Source organism: Wickerhamomyces ciferrii, contig 00051 (assembly GCF_000313485.1).
Source record: "Wickerhamomyces ciferrii WGS project CAIF00000000 data, strain NRRL Y-1031 F-60-10, contig 00051, whole genome shotgun sequence".
NCBI lineage: Eukaryota > Fungi > Ascomycota > Saccharomycetes > Phaffomycetales > Wickerhamomycetaceae > Hansenula > Hansenula ciferrii.
In genome coordinates, this window is record NW_011887689.1 from 1 (window position 1) to 27052 (window position 27052).

At 30.3% G+C, this 27052-nt stretch overlaps 14 protein-coding genes across 14 annotated transcripts; 5 read left to right on the forward strand and 9 right to left on the reverse strand.

Annotated features, from left to right (window-relative positions):
- Nucleotides 1-325: 325 nt before the first annotated feature.
- BN7_2247 (uncharacterized protein) lies at nt 326-1630 on the reverse strand (the record flags this gene model as incomplete). Its single annotated transcript, XM_011277058.1, has 1 exon — nt 326-1630. One exon carries the CDS (start codon nt 1628-1630, stop codon nt 326-328), a length of 1305 nt encoding a protein of 434 aa, XP_011275360.1.
- Nucleotides 1631-2327: 697 nt separating this feature from the next.
- On the reverse strand, nt 2328-2816 carry BN7_2248 (uncharacterized protein; the record flags this gene model as incomplete). Its single annotated transcript, XM_011277059.1, has 1 exon — nt 2328-2816. One exon carries the CDS (start codon nt 2814-2816, stop codon nt 2328-2330), a length of 489 nt encoding a protein of 162 aa, XP_011275361.1.
- A 192-nt stretch (nt 2817-3008) lies between these two features.
- BN7_2249 (uncharacterized protein) lies at nt 3009-4157 on the reverse strand (the record flags this gene model as incomplete). Its single annotated transcript, XM_011277060.1, has 1 exon — nt 3009-4157. One exon carries the CDS (start codon nt 4155-4157, stop codon nt 3009-3011), a length of 1149 nt encoding a protein of 382 aa, XP_011275362.1.
- Nucleotides 4158-4923: 766 nt separating this feature from the next.
- On the reverse strand, nt 4924-5427 carry BN7_2250 (uncharacterized protein; the record flags this gene model as incomplete). The annotated part of the gene is made up of 1 exon (XM_011277061.1): nt 4924-5427. One exon carries the CDS (start codon nt 5425-5427, stop codon nt 4924-4926), a length of 504 nt encoding a protein of 167 aa, XP_011275363.1.
- Nucleotides 5428-5650: 223 nt separating this feature from the next.
- Nucleotides 5651-6475, reverse strand: BN7_2251 (uncharacterized protein; the record flags this gene model as incomplete). The annotated part of the gene is made up of 1 exon (XM_011277062.1): nt 5651-6475. The coding sequence occupies one exon, from the start codon at nt 6473-6475 to the stop codon at nt 5651-5653; it is 825 nt and encodes a 274-aa protein (XP_011275364.1).
- A 1159-nt stretch (nt 6476-7634) lies between these two features.
- On the forward strand, nt 7635-10094 carry PHO91 (Pho91p; the record flags this gene model as incomplete). Its single annotated transcript, XM_011277063.1, has 1 exon — nt 7635-10094. The coding sequence occupies one exon, from the start codon at nt 7635-7637 to the stop codon at nt 10092-10094; it is 2460 nt and encodes an 819-aa protein (XP_011275365.1).
- A 122-nt stretch (nt 10095-10216) lies between these two features.
- Nucleotides 10217-11692, reverse strand: URK1 (uridine kinase URK1; the record flags this gene model as incomplete). Its single annotated transcript, XM_011277064.1, has 1 exon — nt 10217-11692. One exon carries the CDS (start codon nt 11690-11692, stop codon nt 10217-10219), a length of 1476 nt encoding a protein of 491 aa, XP_011275366.1.
- A 1296-nt stretch (nt 11693-12988) lies between these two features.
- BN7_2254 (Pleiotropic drug resistance protein) lies at nt 12989-16846 on the reverse strand (the record flags this gene model as incomplete). The annotated part of the gene is made up of 1 exon (XM_011277065.1): nt 12989-16846. One exon carries the CDS (start codon nt 16844-16846, stop codon nt 12989-12991), a length of 3858 nt encoding a protein of 1285 aa, XP_011275367.1.
- Nucleotides 16847-17198: 352 nt separating this feature from the next.
- Nucleotides 17199-17753, forward strand: PSF1 (DNA replication protein PSF1; the record flags this gene model as incomplete). The annotated part of the gene is made up of 1 exon (XM_011277066.1): nt 17199-17753. The coding sequence occupies one exon, from the start codon at nt 17199-17201 to the stop codon at nt 17751-17753; it is 555 nt and encodes a 184-aa protein (XP_011275368.1).
- A 361-nt stretch (nt 17754-18114) lies between these two features.
- BN7_2256 (uncharacterized protein) lies at nt 18115-19119 on the forward strand (the record flags this gene model as incomplete). Its single annotated transcript, XM_011277067.1, has 1 exon — nt 18115-19119. One exon carries the CDS (start codon nt 18115-18117, stop codon nt 19117-19119), a length of 1005 nt encoding a protein of 334 aa, XP_011275369.1.
- Nucleotides 19120-19150: 31 nt separating this feature from the next.
- On the reverse strand, nt 19151-19498 carry DAD1 (Dad1p; the record flags this gene model as incomplete). The annotated part of the gene is made up of 1 exon (XM_011277068.1): nt 19151-19498. One exon carries the CDS (start codon nt 19496-19498, stop codon nt 19151-19153), a length of 348 nt encoding a protein of 115 aa, XP_011275370.1.
- Nucleotides 19499-19896: 398 nt separating this feature from the next.
- Nucleotides 19897-22665, forward strand: PRP2 (DEAH-box RNA-dependent ATPase PRP2; the record flags this gene model as incomplete). Its single annotated transcript, XM_011277069.1, has 1 exon — nt 19897-22665. The coding sequence occupies one exon, from the start codon at nt 19897-19899 to the stop codon at nt 22663-22665; it is 2769 nt and encodes a 922-aa protein (XP_011275371.1).
- A 57-nt stretch (nt 22666-22722) lies between these two features.
- On the reverse strand, nt 22723-24492 carry BN7_2259 (amino acid permease; the record flags this gene model as incomplete). The annotated part of the gene is made up of 1 exon (XM_011277070.1): nt 22723-24492. One exon carries the CDS (start codon nt 24490-24492, stop codon nt 22723-22725), a length of 1770 nt encoding a protein of 589 aa, XP_011275372.1.
- Nucleotides 24493-25208: 716 nt separating this feature from the next.
- BN7_2260 (leucine-rich repeat domain-containing protein) lies at nt 25209-26918 on the forward strand (the record flags this gene model as incomplete). Its single annotated transcript, XM_011277071.1, has 1 exon — nt 25209-26918. The coding sequence occupies one exon, from the start codon at nt 25209-25211 to the stop codon at nt 26916-26918; it is 1710 nt and encodes a 569-aa protein (XP_011275373.1).
- Nucleotides 26919-27052: the final 134 nt, after the last annotated feature.

Genomic DNA, 27052 nt, shown 5'->3' on the forward strand with positions numbered 1-27052 from the left:
AAATGTAATAAATTTTCGACGTGTCTCTAAAAATTCAAACAAAAAATAAAAAACACCAAAATTTTTCAACGAAAATCTGTTCCTCGTGGCCCAATGGTCACGGCGTCTGGCTACGATTTAATCAATTAAGTAGTTACTTCTGAAACCAGAAGATTCCAGGTTCGACTCTTGGCGGGGAAGATTTTTTTGCTTTTTGCATCAAAACGATAACTAACAATTAATACAATGAATAGCAGCTTATAAAAGAATATAAAATATATATTAGAAGTATATTTAAGGAAGGAAGAACCAGTCTTCATATTTTGTCATGTATCTTTACATGATTTCAATCTGTTGCTGCACCAATGATTTTTTTATAAGTATTACTTGATAAATATTCATCAACACCTTTTTCAATTAATTTTGCACTTTCAATATAATCATCTAACCCAGAATAAATTTGAGCAGAGAATCTAATCCAAATTTTACCATTATGATAAAAAATTGGAGCTGTAGTATTGAATTCTTTAATCAATTTTTTTTCAATACCTTCTCTAATTAATTTATAAATGTTGAAAGTTTCCCAATCTGATTCATTTATAATTGTTCCTTCTTTAATTGGATATTCTACTGAAACTAATGATGAAACTAATGAACCTTCTTTGTTTTCCAAGACTTGAGTTTTCCATAATTTTGAAACTTCTTCACCAACTTGTTTAGCTAGTTTGAAATTATAATCCTTGATACGTTGTAATCCACCAATTTCTTCAATAAATTTTGAAGCATCTTTAACAGTCACTAAAGCACCAATTAATTGTGCTCCAGTATAATTGAATTGATCACTAAATCTTGTTTTTTCTTTATCTTTTGGTAATTCTTCTTCACCATCAACATAAAAATGTGAAATTGGTAATGTATGAATTGATTTATGATGTTTTGGATTAACATAAAGTAAAGCAGAACCTCTTGGTGTATAATACCATTTATATAAATCTGAAGCTAAGAAATCAGGTTGTAATTCATCTAAATTTAAATCTAATAAACCAATACCATGTGCAGCATCAACTAATGATAATACATTATATTTTGAAGCTAATTTAATCAAACGTTCATATGGTAATTTAACACCAGGTTTTGAACTAATTGTATCAATAAGAGCTAATTTGATGTTATTATTTTTGAAAACTTCTTCATATTTTTCCACAACTTCATCATCACTTAATGGGTAATTCAATGGTAATTCAACTAATTCTAATTCATGTTGTTTAATAACAAATTTAACAGTCTTTAAAATTGCTGGGTAACTATTAGATTGGACCAAGATTTTATCACCTTTGACAAAAGGATAAGATCTTAACACAGCATTAATCAAAGTTGTAACATTTGCACCAAGGGCAATATTTTCAATTGTTGTACCTAAAATTTTAGCAACTTCTTCAGCAGCACCATCATAATCTTCACGATAATCGTATTTTCTATAACGATCAGGCCAGGAATAATCTCTTAGGATATGTGATTGGAATGAATCTAAGATATTTTTAGGAGCAAGACCATTAGCACCGTTGTTAACAAGATAAACATCAGAATCAACTTGGGAGAAATATTTTTCTCTTAATGGACGACCAAATTCAATTAAATCGTCTTTTGTCATGATGGGATATAGCAAGTGTATTGTATAGGTGATGATTCATAATCCAAAACATCGTGTGAATGATGATTCCTCTGGTTTTTATATAGATACTGAATCTTGATCTTAATCTTAATTTTGAGCCACCACAATACGACACTACTGAACCTGAAAATCACATCTCCATAAAATTCAATGAGAAATTGCCGATTAAAAGATTGTGGTTTCGTGGTTGAAGACCTTTATTTGGTATTTAAAGCGACCTTTAAATGAGCATAGTCATCTTGAGTTTTGTTTAGTTTCGATAAATCATTGGAAGTTTAGTTGGAATGAACTATGGTTAAACAAAGGAAAAATGAACGGAATTAGTATAGCGGTTAATTAAACGACGGCTAAATAAAAGAATCAAAAGGCCAAAGATCAAGTTATGAAACCTCAATTGAATACTATGATCTGGTATTAGTAAAGATCATCAGGTTCTTTAATTATTAAAGTTCATGATAGATAGATTGATTGATTTTAAAGCCAATTATAATTAAATTGAAATTTCGATTATTTGTATATACAGTACTATAGGTAAAGAAACTTAAAGAAACTCCAAATTAGATATATATATTAATAAACTATATATACTCAACACTTCAAAAAACCCCATATTAGTGAATACTATTAACGGTAAAAAAAAAACAGTGTTAATTTGAATTTTAGGATATATGTTTATTTATTTCCCATACATCCAATCATTTATTTTATAACAAATGAGAAATAGACCAGCGGAAACTAAACCCATAAGAGCTTGAGTTGATATTTCTTCACGTCTAGCTTGAAGTTGTTCTTCAGCTACTTGATCTCTTAATTGATCTTGTTGATTTTCATCTGTATTTCTTTCTAATTTTTCCATCATTAACTCTCTTTTTTGATTATAGTATATTCTTGTAGTATCCTGGATGACAATATAAAACAAATAATGTAACAAACAAAAACCGGCGATTTCGAAAAAATGTTCTTCACCATGTAAATCAAACACTAATGTGAATATAAGGAGAATCAGAGATATTATACCAATACACAACCACGAGTAAGGATGCAGTAATTTCATCAGTTCTAATTTCAAGTAATGAAACCAAGTTGTAATTTTGGAACAAATTTGGGTTTGATTTTGACTAGACTTTGTTCCCATACCAGCACCAATTGGAAGACCACTCAGCATGATGAATATAACTTTGAGTTGATGAATCACTTGGTTTGATTTGATTTGATTTGATTATTTGAAAGTTTGAAAGAAATTGGAACCATTTGAAGTATTTATATTATTCTTTGCCGCGCGGCTAATTTTAATTTTAATTATAATTTTAATAATATCAACAATTCAACTTCAACAAAAAGGTCAAAAATGAAGTCATTATAAAACAACTGAATCTGAAATCTCATCATAAGTAGGTAAAAAACCTAGCGGCTCACAATCATTTGATAAATCTAATCTATATCCAACTTGAACAAATTCAGATATATTTGAATCTGGATGAATCCTAAAACTAAAGTTTCGAAAATAAGATGGTCTTCTATAAACATTCTCAGCAATATTGAGATGTTTGTTTATCAGTAATTCCTGTATATAAAAAAACCAATCATGGAAATCTTCTTTCAAAACTTGAATTAACACTTCTTTTGGATTTCGTAGTTCGTAATATATCCTATGCGTTGAACCAGCTGAATTAATTGGGTTGATAATTTCTTTATAATGAGTATCTCGAAGTTTATCAGCTGTTGTATTGATGAAAAAGAAAATCTCGTTAATTGGTTTATAATTGAAATCCACTTCATCATGTTGTAGATAATCATTTGAACTAAATTCATTTCCACCAGCAACATCAACATCGACATCATTTTGATGAAGTTTAGGTACAACTTTTATTAATGTATAACTTTCCCAAATATGATTTTCAACTTTAGATTTATATAAGTTAATCATATGGATCATTTTAGAAAGATTATCATTATTTTGATAAAAATTTATAGCTGAAGTAGGATTGTACATGATATATAAAGGTTCTTGTTCACGATGATCATTAGGAATTAAACTTCTTTGATCCATTGCATTATTAAATTTGAAATTCAAGTCAACTATAACCTCATCTAAAGTTATATTTTTCCTTTTGATAATAATTATACTAAAATGAATGCTTATTATATCCATAAATTTGATCTTTTTTTCAGTCCAATTTGATTGATATTTAGGTGTGAAATAAAGAAGACATCTTTCATAACCAGATGAATTAAAACAAACTATTTCAAATAATTGATCCACTTTGAAATATGGTGTGAGTTTATTATTCATAATTAATGAACAAAATTTTTTGGATTCACAACGAACAATTCCATAATTTTTTAAAAGACCTTTACATGGCGCACAATGCATTTCAAATTGTTCTTTAAATTCTTCAATAGTTAAAGTTTGGAAATATTCTATAGCCTCATAAAAAGATATATCCAATTCTTCATCCTTAGTTTCTTTATTACCATATATAAATGAACTTAACCACTTAAACATTTTGGACCAATTTCTTAGCAGTGAACTGAGTTCATTCTCGAGCAAAGACTAGAACCAAAGCTGAAGTGAAGTTTTAAAATCATTTTAGAATCATTCTTTACCGAGTAATCATAGAAATTTCACACTGAATTTGGTAGAAAGCTCTCATTTTCAATAATAAACAGTATGGTATAAAACATGGGTATTAAATATAAGCTTATACACTTGCCGTCGCGAAAAATTGAAAAATTATAAACAAATTAGAAGATTTGGAGGTAAGAGGTAAGAGGTAAGAGGTAAGGTCATACACTATGACCAAAGCGAAGTAATGGGGCCAAGCTAAGCTATTCCTAACTCTCAAAAGCTCCAAAACCGCCTATTACACAACAAAGTACTAGTCAATTAAAATAAAAACAAAACCAATAGGTGAAGAATCTAGAACCATATAAAATTTCCATAGAGTGTCTTCAACAATTCTATATAGAAGAATTGCAATAATGCACGTCATAATCAATTTCTTTAAAAACATCAATGAAAATCACTTCAATTGCAAATATAAAGGTGATTATATTATTTCGAATCTAACCGTGGTACAAGATTTTACAGAAACTTCTGGCACATATAATATTAATATATAGTTTAATTAACACTTGAAAAAAACCCCTACTTAAGCATTAGTTTATCAATCGTCGAACGAATATAAAATTAAGCTATTTTTTCGACTTGAATTGGACTTATTTATCTTGATATTGATTAACGGGAGGCAAAAAAAGTATATATAAGTTTCTTATTGATCATTGTGGTCAAACCTCCAAAGATTAATTTGCATACAAATAAGCAACACACCAACGGAAAATAAAGTCAAAACACTTTTAGCTCCTACTTCTTCTTGACTAATTTGAAATTGTTCTTCAGCTACTTGATTTCTTAATTGGATTTCTTTGTCTTCATCTGTATTTCTTTCTAATTTAATCTTGACTAAGTTTCTTTGATAATTATAGTATACTTTTATAGTATCTTGGATAAAAACATATAACAAATAATGTAAAAAAAGAAAGATGACCACTCTGAAAAAATACCCTCCACTATCTAAATGTACATCAACTCCAATTGATAATATCATGATCACTAGAGATACCAAACCAATACCTAACCACGAGTAAGGATGCAGTGAATTCATCAGTTTTACTTTCAAGTAATTGTAAACAGTTGCAACTTTTGAGCTGGATTGATTTTGATTTCGATTAAACTTTGTTCCCATATCACCACCAATTGGAAGATAACTCAGCATGATGAATAAAACTTTGAATTGATGAACACTTGATTTGTCTCCTTTTGAATTGATTATTTAAAAGTTTGAAAGAAATTGGGATAATTTGAAGTATTTATACTATTCTTTGCCGCGCGGCTAATTTTAATTTTGATAATATCAACAATTCAACTTCAACAAAAAGGTCAAAGATGATATCATATTATAAGGCAACTGAATCAGAAATCTCATCATACAAATCTCATCATGAAATCTGATCATAACTAGGTAATGAATCTGGTGACCTATAATCATTTGATAAATCTAATCTATATCCAACTTGAATAAATTCAGATATATTTGAATCTGGATGAATTGCATTAGACCCTTTGAAATATAATGGTCTTCTATTAAGATTCTCCTCTATATTCAAATGTTTATTTACCAACAACTCTTGTATATAAAAAAACCAATTATTGAAACCTTCTTCCAAAATTTGTGTCAATATTTCCTTTGGGGATTTCAGCTCAAAAAAAACCCTACTCGTTGATGAATTAATTGGTTTAATGGACTTTTTATAATGTGTATCACCAGTCTTATCTGCTGCCACACTAATAAAGAAAAAAATCTCATTGGGAGCATTATAATCCAATTCATCATGTTGTAAATAATGATTTGAATTTAATAGATTTCCGTTAGCATCAACATCATTTTGATGATGTACTTTAGGTACCACTTTTATAATTGAATAACTTTCCCATGGATGATTCTCAATTCTGGGTTTATATAATTCAATAATATGAATCATTTTAGAAAGATTTTCAAAATTTTGAGAAAAATTCATTCCTGAGACATTGTACATGAGGTATAAAGGTTCTTGTTCACGATGATTGTTTGGAACTGTTATTCTTTTATCCATCTTGTGGTTAATTTTGAATTTCAAGTCAGATATAACATCATCTAATGTTATATTTTTCTTTTTAATAATAACGATATTAAAATAATTTCCCATTTCATCAATGAAAGTAATTTTTTTTTTCAGACCAGTTTGGTTGATATTTAGGTCTAAATTGAATAAGACATCTTTCATAACCAGCTGGATTACAAGAAATTATATTAAAAATTTGATCATTTTTGAATTCTGGTGAAATTTTTTTATTTAAAAGTAATGAACAAAATTTTTTGGATTCACAACGAACAATTCCACCTTTTTTAAAATAAACTCCAAATGGAGGACAAAAAATTTCAAATTCTTCTTTTAATTCTTCAATAGTTAAAGTTTCGAAATATTCTATAGCTTCAGCAAAAGATATATCCAATTCAAGTTCCCGATCAACAGATTGCATTTTGTACCAATTTCAGCAAAGCTAATTACCAAATGAATCTCATAGTCGAGCAAAAAATTTGAAAGCAAGATGAAATGAGCCTTTTAAATTCATCCTTAAAGCATTATTCACCGAGAAATCATAAAGATTTCACACTAAATTTGGTATAAAGTTCTCATTCTCATTAAAAAACAGTTGGGTATAAAACCTGGGTATTAAATATAAGCTTATATACGAGCCGTCGCGAAAATCCTAGTCACGTGACACATTATCACGTGATTGTCGATGTAATTGACACTGCTCAAAATGACATAAAATTTTACCGCCAAAAGTTAAAACGTGGGTCAATTAATGGCTGTCAAACTGCATGGATTGATTTGAGATAGGCAGCGATTGAAGAGATGCACAGAAAGTACAAAGAGACTGGTACAGGGGGACTACTGTCTGGCTAATAGAAAGTGGACAGAGACAGAGATAGAAGAGACTCTTATCCTGTCTATCCACCTAGACTATTACTCACCTTCTGCCTAATTATCCGCCCAGAAGTTTTCAATTCCTGGAAAACTTGGTGAGAAGTGTCGCGAATTCGTAGAATTAAATGCAAAGAGTTTGAAACCTGCTGCAAAAGAGCTGCTTGATCTTCCACCAACAAGCGACAAATCAAAGCAGCCAAAGGGGGTCAGGCTTTAGAAGTTACACGCTGGACAATTGTGAACTGGAAGGGTTACTATAAACATTGGACAACTTACCTGCTGCTGATCGGAAGTTTTGTGCTGCTGAGAAATTACAATTATAGAATTAGTCGTCTGACCGTCTCACCACAGGTCTTTTGGAGAAATTTATATAATAGAAAATCAGATCAACTTTGTTTCCATTTTTTGAATCATTAGATCACAGATCAAACTAAAGCATAGACAATAGAAGATGAAGTTTTCACATTCTTTGCAGTTCAATGCTGTTCCTGAATGGTCTTCAAAATATATTGCTTATTCAAATTTAAAGAAATTAATTTATAATTTACAAAGAGAATCCTTGAAGACTAGTGCTGCTAATTATAACGATGATGAAGCTTCTTATTTGGTAACTAATGATCATCAAGGTCGTGATTTATCAAAAGTTTTCTTAGCAGCTTTAGATTCTGAATTGAATAAAATTAATTCATTTTATCAAGAGAAAGAAGATACAACTTATCAAGATTTTGAATTATTATTAAAAGATTTAGATGATTTTGAAAAAGAAGTACGAGCATCTCAACAAGTTGATGCTAATACTAATGCTAATGGTAGAAAACAACCTTATAGAGCTAGATCAATTCCAAATGTTTTCTTTGGTGACCAAGGTGTTGAATCAGGTGATGGTTTAGATAGTGATGATCCAAATACGACTGATCCAAATATCGTTTATAGGGGTCGTTCTGGCTCATTAGAATTAGATCAAAGAGTTAGAAGAAATTCGAATTTACAAAGGTCAAGATCACCAGAATTTTGGGATACAGATTATGATAATTTAGGTTTTGGTAATAATGATCCGTTTTCAGTTTTAGCAGATTTAAGAATCACTCTAAAAAGAAGATCAATTGCTTTATTCACTGTACTTTCAGAATTAAAATCTTATATTGAATTGAATAAAACTGGTTTTACAAAAGCTTTGAAAAAATTTGATAAATCTCTTAATACAAAGCTAAAAGCTGATTATTTAATAAATTTAGAAAATACTTATATTTTCAAACCAAATACTTCAGAAGTTTTAAAATCAAATATTGATAATCTTGTTCAAATCTATTCAAATTTAGCAACAAATGGTTCAATTGAAAATGCTAAATCAGAATTAAGATTACATTTAAGAGAACATGTTGTTTGGGAAAGAAATACAGTATGGAAAGATATGATTGGATTAGAAAGAAAAGCTCAAAATGCCACTGTTGCCAAAACTCCAAGTTCTAAAGAAGCATTAAATGATGATACACCAATTTCTACAAGAAAATTATTCAATCCAACAGTTTGGAAATTATCACTAATTACAATTATAACACTTTTATTATTAAAATTTTCACCATTTGAACAAGTTGAACAAAAAAATTGCTTTGCCCTATTAGTTTGTTCATCGTTTTTATGGGCTACTGAATCAATCCCATTATTTGCAACATCTTTATTAGTCCCATTATTAATTGTTGTGTTTGGAGTTTTAAAAAATGAAGATGGTGAAAGATTATCACCTGAAGCTTCATCAAAATTCATCTTTTCTGCAATGTGGTCATCTGTTATAATGTTATTATTAGGTGGGTTTACATTAGCAGCTGCATTATCAAAATATAATATTGCCAAAATTTTATCAACTTGGATCTTATCAAAAGCAGGTACAAACCCAAAAATAATTTTATTAACAATCATGTCTGTTGCTCTATTTGTTTCAATGTGGGTTTCAAACGTTGCAGCCCCTGTGCTTTGTTATTCAATCATTCAATCATTATTAAGAACATTACCAAGAGGTTCAAAATTCGCTAAACAATTAGTCTTGGGTATTGCATTAGCTTCAAATATTGGTGGTATGGCATCACCAATCGCTTCACCACAAAATATTATTTCAATTGGAATTATGGATCCTCAACCATCATGGGGACAATGGTTTGTCATAGCTATACCAGTTTGTTTAATTTCATTAATTTTAATTTGGTTATTTTTATTAGTTTCATTCAAATCAAATGAAAAAATTACCATTGCTGGTATTAGAACTGTTGATGATAAATTTTCAGGTACTCAATGGTTTATCTCTATTGTTACAATTGGTACGATTTTATTATGGTGTTTTGCACATCAATTAGAAGGTGTATTTGGTGAAATGGGTATTATTTCCATTATACCAATGTTATTATTTTTCGGAATTGGGATTTTAACTGGTGAAGATTTTAATAATTTCTTATGGACTATTGTTATGTTAGCAATGGGTGGTATTGCATTAGGTAAAGCAGTTTCATCATCAGGGTTATTAGCTACTATAGCATTACAAATTCAACAACAAGTTGAAGGATTTTCATTATTTTCCATTATGATTATATTTGGACTTTTAATTCTTGTGGTTGCTACATTTGTTTCTCATACTGTTGCTGCATTAATTATAGTTCCATTAGTTGCACAAATTGGTGCTCAATTAGATGATCCACATCCAAATTTATTGATTTTAACTTCTGCATTTTTATGTTCTTGTGCTATGGGACTTCCAACTTCAGGTTTCCCAAATGTTACAGCTATTTCATTGGTTGATGATTTTGGTGAACGTTATTTAACTGTGGGTAATTTCATAAGTAGAGGTGTTCCTGCTTCATTTTTTGCATATTTAGTTGTTGTTACTGTTGGGTTTGTTTTGATGAGAATGTTGGGATTCTGATCATACTCCTTTGGTATATTACAAAGATGAAATCATTTCATTATTCTTATTTTACTATATATATATAATTTATACCTTGCTTTAAAGAAATTGCTAATTTATTCAACACATTTTTGATGTATTCAAGTACCAAAATAATCTGTATCAATAAATCTCTTTCTAAACCAAGTTTCTGATTGAATTTTATCCCTAAATCCAACTTCACCAACAACAACATTAACTTTTTTAAAAGCTTTTAAAATTCTACTTAACCCAGTTTCTGTAGCTAAATAAGAAACAACAGTTATATTTCCCGGGTCAACACCATGATCCACAAGGACTTGAATAGCCATTATAATAGCAGCCCCAGAGATGATTTGTGCATCTAATAATAAGACACGAGTGTTATTTGATGCTATTTTAGGTGGTAATGTATCTGAATGTAATTGTGGTTCACCAGTTGTTATATCTGATTGAATTAATAATTTACCAATTGCAATTTCTGGTAATGTCTTTCTTAATGAATGCATAAAACAATCACCTGATCTAATGATATTAACTGCAACGACTGGTTGACTTGGTTCTTTGGTGTTAAATTTTATATTTAATGGAGTTTCAATTTCAACATTTTGGAAATCAAGAAATTCCAGAGCTTTATTGATTAAAGTTGTTGCAATTCTATCAAAATAGAAAATAAAATCATCTCTCTTGGTTTGTTTATTTAATAAAATGGTATAAATCCCATGAGTTTGATTTGTTCTTGGTAATATAGTTAATTTATCATTTTGTAAATCTAGAACATCAGTTAATTGATCAATATGTTTTAAATGAGCTTCAGATTTCAAATATAATTGCTTTTTGATATGTTTAATTAACATATCTATAGCTATAACATTTTCAGAACCTTTTGGAACAATTAAATTTGCATTCTTCATACATGGTTTAACAAATCTTTCAGCATTTGGTTTAACAAAAGTTGACCATTGTTGTAAGGCACCTTCAAGATCTCTTCCTCTATACAAGATATCACGGTTTAATCTTCTTGCTAAACAAATATCTAGATCTGTATCAACATAAATCTTCATTTGCATAAGATCGTTTAATCCTTTATGATATAATCCATAAATCCCCTCCACTATAATAACATTAGCACCATAAATTGTTATTGTTTGATCTTCAACTCTACTATGTTTGGCAAATGAATAAACTGGGATTTGAGTTTTTCTACCTTCTTTTAATGATTTAACACATTTATAAACTAAATCAAGATCAATAGATTCAGGTGTATCAAAATCCCATTTATTTTGGAAAGCAAGTTTACTTTGTTCAGGTGTTAATGGTTTATAGAAATTATCCAATGAAAGTAAGACAGTCCATGGTGTATTAATTTCTTTAATGATTTTGGAGGCAACACTTGTCTTACCTGATCCACTTGGACCTGCAACACCAATGATATAAGGTTCAGTCCATGGTGGGACATAACTCACTTTATCATTATGAAGACTATCACGTAATTCTTTGATACCTTGAGGAACTTGGAAGAAGGACTCTTCACCATTGCTTGGAGCGATTCTGGAAGATCTTCTACGGATCCTTGTTGCAGGCACAGAATCAGTCATTAACCACAGAGATTTTGATCTGGAGACGTATTCAACTGATTTACTTGAATTTTGTTAAATTTTGACACTTAAATTTTTATGGCTCAAATTTTTTGTTGTGGCCCTTTTCGATGAGCTTTGGAACTTTTTAGGGATCTCGAAGGATCTCGGGGGAATTTACGACATATTCAAGGTAGAAAAGGGGTTGAATATACCTTAATAGTATCCTATCTACTATCTTACAATCATCCAATCCATTAAATCATCATGAGATCCAATTTGAAGCAGTTTATCAAGTTTTTTGGTCGTTCGCGTGACGGTGCTCATAGTTATGACCGAAGACTCGAAAAGCAGCTGATAACGAAAAATTGGAATCTGGAGACATTTCCACACAATAACCAACTACAATCCAGAAGGTTCAGTTCAACTACAAGGATGTCCACCGAGGAAAGAGAAGAAACACCTTTGGTCTGTGAGTATTGCATTGTTGTGTCTGTGTATATTAGGTGGGTTGTACTAACTAGTAATATATATCAGTTGCTCCAAAGACTTACCAATATGAAAAAGGCTCACTAGAGATTGATCAAGTTGACCAAGATCCAATAATTCAATTTAAAAAATGGTTTGATGAAGCTGGGAAGGAGGAAAAATTACCAGAAAGTGTGAATTTTGCCACTGCTGAATTACCATCTGGTAAAGTCTCTTCAAGAGTTGTTTTATTCAAAGAACTTGATCATAAGGGATTTGTGGTTTATTCAAATTGGGATTCATCAAAGAAAGCTAGAGATATTAGATCAAACCCACAAGCTGCTCTTACATGGTTCTGGGCAAGTTTACAACGTCAAGTTAGAGTCGAAGGTAAAACAGAATTTGTTCCAAAGGAAATTTCTCAAAGATATTTCGATACAAGACCAAGAGGTTCAAGAATTGGTGCATGGTCATCGCCACAATCAAGTGTTATCAAATCAAGAGAAGAATTTGATCAAGTTTATGCTCAAAGAGAAAAAGAATTTGAAGGTCAAGAGCAAATCCCATTACCTGATTATTGGGGTGGATTAAGAGTTATACCTTTAGAAATTGAATTTTGGCAAGGTCGTCCAAGTCGTTTACATGATAGAATTGTTTATAGACGTGAATCTGAAAATGATGCTTGGAAAATTGTTAGAATTGCACCATGATTATATGAGTCATGAGAAGTTGAGATATATGAAGCGTAATAATTTATTTTATTTTAATACATATGATAAGATATTTGAAGCCTATAGTATTTGTACCCATGATCTATATTAATATGTGTTCTATATACTATCAAAAAATTCATTTTCTTAAAACCCTAACCTTAAGTTCAAAGATCCCATACGCAACTAAACGATACAAGACCAAAACAACTGCAACAGCAATGAAATTAACATAAACTTTACTATTGAATTTATATTGATTCATTACTTCTTCACCAGTTCTTAATGAGCATGAATTTGATCCATCTGAACATTTGAAAGTTTGACCTGAAAAACTTAAATCTGCTATAGCCAAAACAACATATTTCAATGGACTGATATAATTAAAAGCTTTAAATAAAACCGGCATATTAATTGACATTGTACCAGCTAAAAATAAAGCAACAATCATTAAATTAGCAACAAAATTAACTGCAATACCTAAATGATCAAAAATAGTGGTAAACATCATCCCAACACTTTCACCACAATTTATTATAGCAAAACACATATAAACCATTGTGAAAAACATCCCACCAGTTCTTGGTAATCCAATAACTAAAACTATAAAAATTGAAAAAATAAATGAAGTAACAGTTTCAAATGGTATTTCATTTAAAAAATAACAAATCATAAATGTTAATGGATTATAAGTATTATCTTCATATTCTTGATAAAATGTTGATTTTTCAATTGGGAAAACTGTTAAATTACTAATCATTCCTGCAAAATATAACACTAAAACTTGTTGAATTAAACCTAATCTATTTAAAATAGATTCTGAATTATGCTTCAAAGGTGAAAAATATAAAGCATGAATTATTGCTAAACCAACTAATTGATAAAATCGACAGAAGAACACATTTGGACTTCTTAAAATGACTTTAAATTGTCTTTCTAAAATTGGTTGAAATGCAATTTTTAAACTATGTGGTTTCTTGATTAATGGTTTGAATTGTTCAATATCATATTTCTTAGTAGATTTATCATCCATATTGATTGGGATATTAGTAACAAGAGTTTCATGTTTTTCATTAATATTCCAGTTCTCAATCATCTTAGCAGCAGTTTCTGGTCCATTTTCACTTCTATTTGAAATAACATCCAAAATATAATCTGCAAAATTCATTCCGGAACCTGGTTTAAGACCCATAGAATCAAAATATTCAATCATTTCTAAAGGTGTACCATCATAAATAACTGAACCATTAGCTAATAACAAGATATTATCAAATCTTTGGAAAATTTCAAATTTTGGTTGATGAATTGTTAAAATAATTGTCTTGCCTTCTGAAATAGCCAATTCATTTAATAATGAAATAATTGAACTTGATGTAAATGAATCTAAACCTGAAGTTGGTTCATCTAATAATAAAATCTTGGAATCATTTAGCAATTGAATTGCAATTGAAACTCTTCTTTTTTCACCACCTGAAATACCTTTAACTTGAGAATCACCAATTGGAATATCAGCAACATCACTAAGACCCATTTTCCTTATTAAATCATTAATAATTATTGGAATGTATGGAAATCTAGAAGTTTCTAATCTTAATTTAGCTTGATAATACAATGTTTCTCTAACAGTTAAAGTTGGTATTAAAACATTATCATCTTGAACAACATATGTTGTGATTTTTTTTAATAAATCATGAGGGATTTCAGATTGATTCAAGAAAACTTCACCTTGAGTTGAAATAGTACTTTTTTGGGTACGACCAGTAACGAAATTTAATAATGTTGTTTTACCAGAACCTGAAGGACCCATGATGGCATTAACACCTGGTTTGAATGAACAATTGATACTTTTTAATAATTGTTTGGCTTCATATGGTTTATGTAATATTTTATTTTTTAAAAATGATGGTTTTAAAGTAAGTTTGATATCTTTTAAACTAATAAGAATTTCACTTTTAAATCTTGATGAATAAATCCTATTCAAGATTTCTTTATTTTGAAGAGTATTCTCATTGAAAATAGTTTTAGCTTTTGGTAAGATTGGTTTAACAGTTTTAACAGTTTGTTTTTTGGATTGATACCAAAGTAATACACCACTTGAAATACTAAAAAATATCATCCAAGCAATATTTACCACAATTGGTGTAACAAACCAATTTTTGGGATAACCCAAATTTTCCAATACATATTCACCAGTATATTCATAACATTCCCCACTACCAGGTTCATAAGGACAATCACCTGTATAGTTTGTAAAAGTGTTTGAAACTAATGAACCAAATCCATACCAAAAATTTGCTAAATATTTTGTCCACCTAACATACACTGGCATGGTTTTAGCATTAATAAAATAACCACATGCTGAGTTTTGTAATTGATAAAAATAATTAACAATTAAATTAGCAGCACCGAACTCGTATTTCCCTAAAACAAAACAAATTAATGCTGTAGACATACCAACTCCATAAATTAAGAAATTATTAATGAAAAAAATACCAAAATTACTTGTTTCATTTAACCCCACCATGTAAAAAGTAATAAGGGACCATACAATTGTTATTGGAATATCTTCAAATATTAACTTGACTAACTTACGAGCTATCAAAAAACCTGTGATAGAATGTATACCTTCTTTATAATCTCTAACAAAGAACCTACCATCGGTAGCACATAATCTTTCAACTTCATAAAGTAATGGTGTAAACCCTAAGAAATCACAGCAGACATAAAGTAATGAGGTTGTTGATCTAATACCAGCTAAACCACCGCCAGGTTTATAAAATGCATAACCAAAGATAATAGCAAGAATTGTCATGATACCATGGAATGTAATCATACTTTCAGAATCTCTAATTGTAAGTAAAGTACATCTGTGCATTAATACACCAATTTCTTTAAATAAAGAAGGTTTATTAAGTTTATCTTGATTGAAAATTGGTTTACCATTTGCAAATGAGTCTGCAAATTCAATCTCAGAGTTTAAAGATTGGAATGATTTCCAATGTGATACAAGTTTGTTAACACGTTCTTTAGCTTCCATTTCCACTTGTTTTGAATCTGTTTGATCAATTGCAGATATTTTCAGTAAATAATCAGCAAAATTAGAATCATCCTCCTCCAACTTATCTTGTTGAATGACTTGATTTTCCTGGAAATAAGATTTACCTTCTTCTAATGAACCCATAAACAACATTGAACCACCTTTTGCTAATAAACATAATTGATCAACAATTTCTAAAATTTCAGATCTTGGTTGATGAATAGTCATTATAATGGTTATACCAAAATTAGCAGCAAGATCCTTAACACTTTGAACTAAATGAATTGAAGTGTTGGCATCAAGACCTGTGGTTGGTTCATCCAGAAACAAAACAGATGGTTTGGTCAAGAGTTGAATAGCTAATGATACTCTTCTTTTTTCACCACCACTCAATGTACAATTATACTTGAAGTCATTAATCATTGTATTTTCAACTTTTTTCAAATCTAAAGCTTCAAACAAATAATCAATCAAGCTATCAATTTCTTGGTTTGATGAATTTGGTAATTTTAACTGTGCTGTGAATTTTAAAGTTTCTCTAACTGATAACCCAGGCATGAATAAATCTTCTTGTAATAAATATGAAATATTTGGATTTGTTTGTGAATATTGGATCAAACCTTCAAATTTGAAAGGATTATTTGAATTTTTGGCAAAACTCATTCTTGAAGAAAGAGTATTCAGTAACGTTGTTTTACCACTACCTGAAGCACCCAAAATGGCTAATAGTTGACCTTTTGGTAAGTCAAAACTGATATTGTTGAGGATTTGTTTAGCATCAGAGTTATCAACTTGTTTTTCTTCATCACCATTTGATTTTAATATCTTTTGTTTCCATGTCTTGTGTTGTTTCTTCTTCTTGAATAGTACATTGAGGTTTCTAACGTTCAGACTGACTCGTTCATCTTCAGGAACATAAAGATCATTCTGGTGAGTGCTATGCACAACATCCAAGTTCATTATTTTGGTATATTCAACCAATAAGTTATACTAATGCTTGAAGACATCAACTTATTCGAAAAAAATGTGAAGATTCAAAAAGATTTGTAAAGATTTGTGAAGATGCCAATGCCAATTACTAATTTCCATATGCAATTTAACTCGTAAAAAAAATCAGACCCCTACGGATGCAATTCCCAAATTAGTAAATATGCTGAAAATCGAAAGTTCATCCTACGGGATTCGAATGGAGGTTATATTTTCATTCATGGAAACGCGTAATTTTAAAATTATAAGCATAGACATCGAACAAACAATAAAGAATCACAATATAGTTCATACAAACCAGAAAGAAAGCTGTTCCTGAGTAATAATGTATGGTGATCTTGCAAACAAACTAGTTAATGAAGCCAAAAGATCTCAAAATTTAGAATCCATACCATTATATCAAGATGAATTAGTGAGAAACATTGTTAAAGAAACAAAAGATTTAGAAAGACAAGCAGATATTCTAAACTTAGAAGTTGATGAATCCAATAGGGCAGATCAATGTCAATTATTCGTGACCCATCTTTGTATGCGTCGAAATAAACGTTGTTTATTAGCTTATGAAAAACTTCGAGCTGAAAAACTAGCTCAATTAGCTTGGGATAATAAAGAACCAGAATTAACAAATCATAATGAAATTGAATACCTAAGAGAATATTCTGATTTATTGATTGGTTATAAAAGTGCATTCCCAGAGATTGATCTTTCTGGTTCTTTAGAACCACCTAAAGATGTTTTCATTGATGTTAGAGTTATAAAAGATGCTGGTGAAATTCAAACTGAATATGGTGTTTTCAATTTAACAAAAGATTCACAATTTTTTGTAAGGAAAGCTGATGTTGAAAGATTAATACAACAAGGATATCTACAAAAATTATAATCTTTGGGACAAATGGTGTTTAATATAATGGTTTAATGGATATATAGAAATAAGTAATTGCATGTATTTAAGAAGCATTTTAATTTGTAGAAATTTGTAATTTATTAACCAGAGAAACACAAAACTGACAAATTTCTTCTAAGCGCCATAAAACAAAAATTCAAATCACTTGGGAAATCATGATTGACATGAATCTGATTTAAATTTTCCAGATTTGTCAATTTTTTTTCAAAAAATCGGTTTTGTGTCACAAAAATAAATATTCCCTATAATCTGTAAAAGATCCATTATAATCCATCAGAAACGACATGATCAACATCAAGATGATCATAAACATCCAAAACCCCCATATTGAGCAAAGATGTACAATCATAGATTTCAACCAAACCTCAATACTATCAACGATGAGAATGCACCATTTCCACATAATGAATTTGCAACACCACCAAAATCTCAACATTCACCAATTAAAAGACAATTTAGAACACCACCAAAACCACCAACTTTAACACCACAACATACTGGATTATCATCAAATTCCCCATTGAAAACATATTCATTAAAATCAAGAGCTGCTTCAATTAAAAGTTCATTACCACCTCCACCAGCTATACAACCTGCAACTGTTGCACTTATTGGTGATTCAAATTGTGGTAAAACAAGTCTTATTCATACTTATCTTTATAAAACTTTGAAAACTCCATCAAAATCAATTTTATTTGAAACTTATAAGAAAATTATAAAATTTAATAATAATACATCAGTTGAATTATCAATTTGGGATTTTCCTGGTGATGAATATTTTGATAGATTTAGACCATTGGCTTATGCAAATGCTAAAGGGATTTTGGTTTGTTTCACATTAGAAAGAATGGATTCATTAAAAAATGTTGAAGAAAGATGGTTACCTGAATTGAAAACTCATTGTCCAAATGCTGTTAAAATAATGGTTGGTTTAGGATCTGAAGTTAGATATGATAAGACCAAAAACTCTACAATCCCATCATTTGATCAACTTTATAAAATTTCCAAAAAATTAGGTTGTAAATATATGGAATGTTCATTAATTGATCAAGAAAGTTATTCAAATATTTTCAAACAATTGGCAATGTTATGTGTTGGTGTTGAAGATGATCCAATTGAAACCAATGGAGTATCACCAATTCATTCAAATTTGAACAATTTATCAATACCAAAAACAAGATCATCAAATACAAGATCTAATACAAGGGCAAATACAATGTCAAATATTCTTTACCTTGATGATATCCAACCACCACCCGAGAAAGAAGAAGCACCACAACCAAAGCAGAGAGTAACATCATATCGTAAAAGAAGATCAATGATTGGTTGTTCAATTGTATAGAAAACAATTAAATTTCATGATTATTTTTTGTTCAATTTTGTTGTGAATCTTCCTGGGTATCTTCTTGAGTAGCTACTGCATCTTGATCACCATTTATTGAATCTGTTGGTGGAGGATTCATATCAACATCTTGATCTTGAGATTGTGGTTCATCAGCACCTTGATCTTGACCTTCACCTTCAGGTTGTTCGCCAGGTTGTTCACCAGCTTGTTCATTTTCTTGGAATTCATTTTGACCATGTTTTAATTCTTCCATTACTTGCATACCATCATAAAAATTACGCCATAAATCAGCACTTGAACTGAATTCTTTACCAACAGCAACTGAACTTTCCAAAGAACGATTTAAAGCATCCATATTATTCAAAACAGAATTCATTGACTAGAAGTGTTCCTGGTTAATATACTTTTTCCATCCATACATAATGATTTAAGACGCGTTAAATTACTTACTAAGGTGATATCTGAAATCAATAAATCTCTTTGTTTTTCAAAGTATGAAAGTTGTTTTGGTTTTGTATTGTTTGTCCCTGACATTATGATATTATCTTTGAATTGATTGATTGGATTTGGTGATTGTAGAATGGTAATAATGGTCATAAACTTTTATAAATATTGATTTGTTTTGATTTTTTTATTGGTAGTAGTGGCGCGAAAATATCACGACTGTCATGAAATCGGGTCAATAAAAAGTATACGTAAAAAATTGAAAACATGTTTTGATTTTGAAATATTTGAAAGTCATTTATTGGGTATTTTCACTAGGTATTTTGAAAGATGTCTGAAGGGATACAGGAAGGCAGAGGTCATCAAAGAAGGAGAGATGCTGATAGATGGGCTAGTGATTCAGAGTCAGAGGGAGAAGAAGAACAAGTTGTTCAAAAAGAGGAAGAAGAGGTTAAAGAAGAAGTTGAACCAGTTGATGAAGATACAAAAGAAAGAGAGGATTTTGCTAAAAGATTGATCGAAAAGGATAATAAAAGAGATGTGGAAAGTAGTAGGAATGAAGATCAGGATGTTAGTGAACTTCGTCAACTTGCTAGACAAAAATATTTATCAAGAAGAGAACAAGATCGTTTAATATTATTAGAAAAGGAAGTTCAAAATTTAGAACAAGATGTTCAAGAATATGGATGGGAAAATTTAACACAAAGGGAAAGAGATGATATATCGCATAAGAGAGAAGTTCTTGCATTGATCCATGAAAGAAAACAATTGGAATCTGGTGATAATGGATATGCTCTCCCAGAAGATTATGTTAATCAAGATGGTAAAATTGATAGGAAAAGAAAAGAAGATGCACTTTATACTAAACAAAAAGAAGTTGGTAAAATCTTGACAGATCATGAACAATGGGAAAATAAACAAGTTGGTCAATATAAAAAATCTAAGATTGTACATCCTGATGAAATCGTTGCACCAAATCAAGAAGAATATGAATATGTTTTCGATGATTCTCAAAATATTGAATTTTTATTAGATGGACAAGGTGAATCCTCCAATCTAACACCTGAACAACAATTATTGGAGAAAAAAATCAAAGAAGAAGAAAAAAGAATTCAAAGTATTGATGAAGTAAGGAAATCTTTACCTGTTTATCAATATAGAACTGAATTATTAGAAGCTATAAAGCAACATCAAGTGTTGATTGTTGTTGGTGAAACGGGGTCTGGTAAAACAACCCAATTACCACAGTATTTATTTGAAGATGGTTATTCTTCCAAAGGATTGAAAATTGCTTGTACACAACCTCGTAGAGTTGCTGCTATGTCTGTTGCTGCAAGAGTTGCTGATGAAATGGGTGTTAGAATAGGCCATGAAGTTGGTTATTCTGTTAGATTTGATGACAAGACAAATGAAAAAACAGTAGTTAAGTATATGACTGATGGTATGTTATTAAGAGAATTTTTAACAGATCCAGAATTAAGTGATATTTCTGCATTAATGATTGATGAAGCTCATGAACGTACATTATCAACAGATATACTTTTCGGATTAGTGAAAGATATTGCTAAACATAGACCAGATTTAAGACTATTAATCTCTTCAGCTACAATGAATGCAGAAAAATTTAGTTCATTTTTTGGAGGTGCACCAATTTTTAATATTCCAGGTAGAAGATTCCCTGTTGATATCCATTATACAACACAACCCGAAGCCAATTATATTCATGCTGCTATAACAACAGTTTTCCAAATTCATACATCTCAAGGTCCAGGTGATATTTTGGTTTTTCTGACGGGTCAAGATGAAATTGAAAGTATGGCTGAAAATTTAACAGAAACTTATAAGAAATTAGGTTCAAGGATAAAAGAAATGATTATTTGTCCAATTTATGCAAATTTACCATCTGATTTACAACAACAAATTTTCGAACCAACACCACCAAATGCTCGTAAAGTTGTTTTAGCAACAAATATTGCAGAAACTTCAATTACTATTGATGGTGTTGTTTATGTTATTGACCCAGGGTTTGTTAAAGAGAATGTTTATAATCCAAGTACTGGTATGGAATCACTTGTTGTAACTGCATGTTCAAGAGCTTCAGCAGATCAAAGAGCTGGTAGAGCTGGTAGAGTTGGTCCAGGGAAATGCTTTAGATTATTCACAAAATGGGCTTATTTTAATGAATTACCTGCAAATCCAACACCAGAAATTTTAAGAACAAATTTAGCAAGTGTTGTATTACTACTATTATCACTAGGGATTAATGATTTAATACATTTTGATTTTATGGATTCACCTGCCACAGAAACTCTTATGAAGGCATTAGAATTATTATATGCATTAGGCGCATTAAATGGTAAAGGTCAATTAACTAAATTAGGTAGACAAATGGCAGAATTTCCTACAGATCCAATGCTTGCTAAATCATTATTATCAAGTGAAAAATATAAATGTACAGATGAAGTATTATCAATTATATCAATGTTGGGAGAATCATCTGCATTATTTTTCAGACCTAAAGATAAAAAATTATTAGCAGATACAGCAAAAGATTCATTTACTAAAGAAAGTGATCATTTAACATTATTAGAAATTTTTAATCAATGGATTGATTCTGATTATTCATCTCAATGGTGTCATGATAATTTCTTACAATATAAATCATTACAACGTGCAAGAAATGTTAGAGATCAATTAGAAAGATTATGTGATCGAGTTGAAATTATGGTTAATTCAAAAAATAATCAACAAGATAACGAACACAAGTCAGATAAAGAATTATCAATAAATATAAATAAAGCATTGGCATCTGGATTTTTCCCCAATGCAGCTAGATTATCTAAAATGGGTGATAATTATAGATCATTGAAAAAAAATCAAACAGTTTATATTCATCCATCTTCAGTTCTTTATAAAGTTAAACCACCACCAAAGTTAGTAATTTATAATGAATTAGTATTAACAAGTAAAGAATTTATGAGAAATTGTTTACCAATTCAAGAAAAGTGGTTAGCAGAATTAGCACCACATTATTTTAATACAAAAGAATTAGATGAAATGGAATCAAATTCAAGAAAGATGCCAAAAATGAGGAAATGAAAGTTAATAATTAATGAAAACAAAACAATATAATATGTATTACATATATAAGAGAGATCAACACCAAAATCTGTACAACCTTATAAAGAAAGGTTTTGTAGCCAATTCAGCCTTCTCTTCTGCAATTTCTTGTCTTAATAAATCTAAATCACGTTCAGCTCTACCAGAATCAATATCCATATCTTCAATTCTAACAAATAATGACCAATTTTTCTTCCAAATTTTATGGAAAAGATAAAACCCTAGAATAACAGGAGCTGCTAAATAAGCTTTAAAAAATGCTTCAGCTGTTGATTTTTTACCTAATGGGAAGGCAGCTATCCAAAATTGTGCAACCAAGACCAAGATGTTTAAACCTGCACCATAATAAGATCCAATTACACCACATTGTGAAGTATAAGCCAATTCAGTATGAGGATCACGTCCTTGATATTTCATAGCTTGTCTAAATCTAATATGAGCTACACAAGCTGAACCCCAAGCAAATACCGAAGAAAGACCAGATAATGCCATTAACCAAACAAAGACTTCACTTTGTTTAGGTGATGCAGTTATAAAGCATAATAAACCAATAGTTAAACTTAACAATACTGAGAAGATTGGACGACCTTTACGATCAATATATGCAAAACATGTTGGTGCAAAACCTTGGGCTGCTAATGCTGTTATTGTACGAGAACAACCAAAAACAGCAGAATTACCAACTGATAAGACTGCAATCATAATGACAACGTTAATCACAGATGGTAAACCTGAAATACCAGCGTTTCTAATTGAAATAACGAAAGGTGAAGCTGAAGCATCGTATGAACCTTTACCCAATCGATCATCAGTATATGGAACTAATAATCCAATTAAAGTTAATGAAATGATATAAAATAATAAAATTCTCCAAAAAACTTGCTTTGTAGCTCTTGGTAATGACTTTCTTGGATTTGCAGATTCTGAAGCAGCTAATGCAACTAATTCTGTTCCCAAGAATGAAAAAGCAGCAGTGACGAAAACAGTACAAACACCTTTAAACCCATTAGCAAAAGCACCTGGATCATGCCAATATTTACCACCTATATAACCACCTTTTGGACCACCACCACAGTTCAAGATTATACCCAAGATGATGAATCCAACAACTGCAATGACTTTAATGAATGAAAAGACAAATTCAGCTTCTCCATAACCTTTAACACCAAAGAAATTTATTGAAACAATTAATAAATAAAAAATTGCAACCCATGCAACTGGATTTATATTTGAATTCCAATATTGAATAGTTATAGAAGCTGCAACTAATTCTAATGGTAACACAGTAAGCCATTGTAATGTATAAATCCAACCCATTGCAAAACCCCACGAAGGATGAATAAATCTTGTTGAATAAACATTAAAAGCACCAGAAATTGGGAAAGTAACAGCCATTTCACCTAATGCTTGAACCGTACAATAAATCATAGTCCCCACAGCTAACCAACCTATTAACAAGGCAGCAGGTCCACCAGTTGCTAAAGCACCCCCAGAACCAATAAATAAACCTGTACCAATAGCACCACCAATGGCAATCATTTGTAAATGACGATTCTTTAAAGATTTATGTAATGGTGATTTAGCAGTTTTAGCAATGGCTTTTTCTAAATCAGTCATATTTGAACCATCAATTTCTTCATCTTCCATTGCTTTGAAAGAATCTTTAAAACGAGTCCATTTTGATTGTGATTTTATTGGATCTGATTGAGTTTGTGAGTATGAAGAATGTTCAGCAACTTCACCAAGTTCTGGATCTGAATGAACAGTATCTTTAACCACTGGTTTATTATATTCTTCAGAGGACATAATTTGGAGAGGTTTTAACAGTAATAGTTATTTATCTTGAAAGATTTTAAAAGACAATTCTGAACATTTTGATCAATTTAAATACATTTAAACAAAGATGTATGAAATAATAGATACTCGGGGAACTGCAAAACCATGGTCAGGACCCCAGGGTCTAAATTGTCTAGATTCTCTTGATATACGATACAATATCAAACGTTAAAGATCATTGATAAGTGTAAATTGATGCCTTTTGTGATCAAAGCAAAGTCTAATTGATAAAGTCTGATAAAGTTGGAGTAACAAAGTAATTACCGGATTTGTTCTTTCTTACATTTTGAAAGTGCCGTTTATGACCCATAAATAATTGATACTTATACACTATTTGGGGACCAGGGCATATAACCGATCTACTGAATTTCCTATTTGGGATGTGATAATCTGGTAAAACAACGGTTGAAGGGAACAATTGAAAGAGGAAGTACCTAGCTAGTAATTTGAGCTCGATATTGATTAATTCTTTCTCACTCTAGCCATGATCAATGTCTGCCTAGTTCCTCTGTCTATTTAATTTCTTCGCTTATTGTGCTGCCTGTTTTCGCGCATTAACAAAGAAAAAATTACGCGTTTTCAATTAAAGGTGTAATACAAAAACATAAACAATAACATCAAAAGATAAGACTAGAAGGACTAGTATACCAATCTCAAGGGAATCAATCACTTTAGTGGTATGAGCTATGGAAAAACAGAATCCTTTGTTACCCTTTTGGTATGACCTTTCACGTCCTCAACATGACAATGCCTTAGATCCAACTCCAAGAGATCGTGCTACCCGTGATGAAAATGCTGGTGGTACAATGTTTCATACTAGACAAGGTGAAGGAAGTGCTATGATTGCTAGGAAGAGAGTTCATGATCAAGAAGATGGTGATTCTAAAAGAAGAACTTTTGCATTGGTTAATAATAATTCAGATCAATTAACTAGTGATACTGATATTGATGAATTTGAAGGTAATTTCCCAAGACATTCAAAACATTATAGTAGTAATCATATACACAAGACAAGTTCACATCCTTCTTATCCATCACATCCATCATCTGAATCTGTTTATTTCTTCCAAAATAATCAAAATAATCATATACAAAACCAACATAATCAAAGAGTTCCAAGTTCTCCTCCATTAAATCATCAACTGGCTAGTTCTCCAGTCAATTATAATGACTATAATCAAGGTGATAATGATATTTTTACAAGTCAAGCAACAATGGTTGCTGCTCCAAAAAGTGATTTTGATATTGATGAAGAACAAGTAGAACAAGAAGATGAATTAGAATCAAATATTTCAGAAGATACAATTGATTTCAATATAACAAATTTAAATAGAGTTCATGGTTATATAAGTTCTGATAATTTACACGAGGAACCAGAATATTATAATAATATAGATGAAGAAGAATTAAATTTTAAAGCAAGAATCATTATAGCTAAGGCAATTGAAGATGGGAATCCACAAATACGGTTAGATAATATTGGATTAAGAAATTTACCTGATGATATGGAAGATTTGAAAAATATGATTACTGTTAATGCCTCGGGGATTGTTAAACCCAATATTGAAGTTTATGCATCACATAATAGATTAAGAGTTTTACCACCAAGTTTTTTCAATGTGGAAAATGTTATTGTATTATCATTAAGAAATAATAAGATGAAAAAACTTACAGGTAAAATTTCCAAATTTCAAAAATTAACAGATTTATCATTAGCATCAAATGAATTAAAAGTTTTACCATATCAAATATTAAATTTACCAAATTTAACAAATTTTTTAGTTAGACCAAATCATTTATTATGGGAATTAAAAAATCAAGAAGAAGGTTTCGCAAAGCAAGTTTCTCATGAATCTCCAAATCAAGATATAAATATTCGTCGTTATGTTTCAAAATTAAAATGGTCAGATTTACCAATTCAATCATCATCACAATTAGCACCACCAGTTATGAATGATAGACAAATGTGTAATAGAGTTAGTGCAGTCCCTAAATTATCAGAATTATCATTAAGATCTATAAGTCATTATAAAGTTTCATTATCAGAAACTAAAATGTGGAAAAAAAACGTCCCCACATATATTCAAAAGATGATTGCAAAAGCTATACAAAAAGGTGCGTATGAAGAATCTTGTTCAGTTTGTGAAAAAGTTACAGTTAATCCTGTTGCAAAATCTTTGGAATGGTGGGATATTAAAACTCAAAAATTAGTACCGCTAGTTAGGAAATTTTGTTGTGGGAATTGTGTAAAACAATGGTTGGATGAGATTGATGAAGCAGTGACAAAATTTCAAATGGAGAATGAAGAGCAAAGAGAAGATCAGAATGAATATCAAGAAGATGTTCTTTCAGATATGAGAAGTGAAGATGATATTAGATTTGATGATGAGTTTTGAGTTGGGGTTTAATGAGATACTAATATATGAGATACATTTTAACCAGTAAATCAATACAGTATTCTACTAATTTGAATGAAATACCATATTAAAATTCAAACACCTATAGAGATGGTCGGAATTGAATATCCATC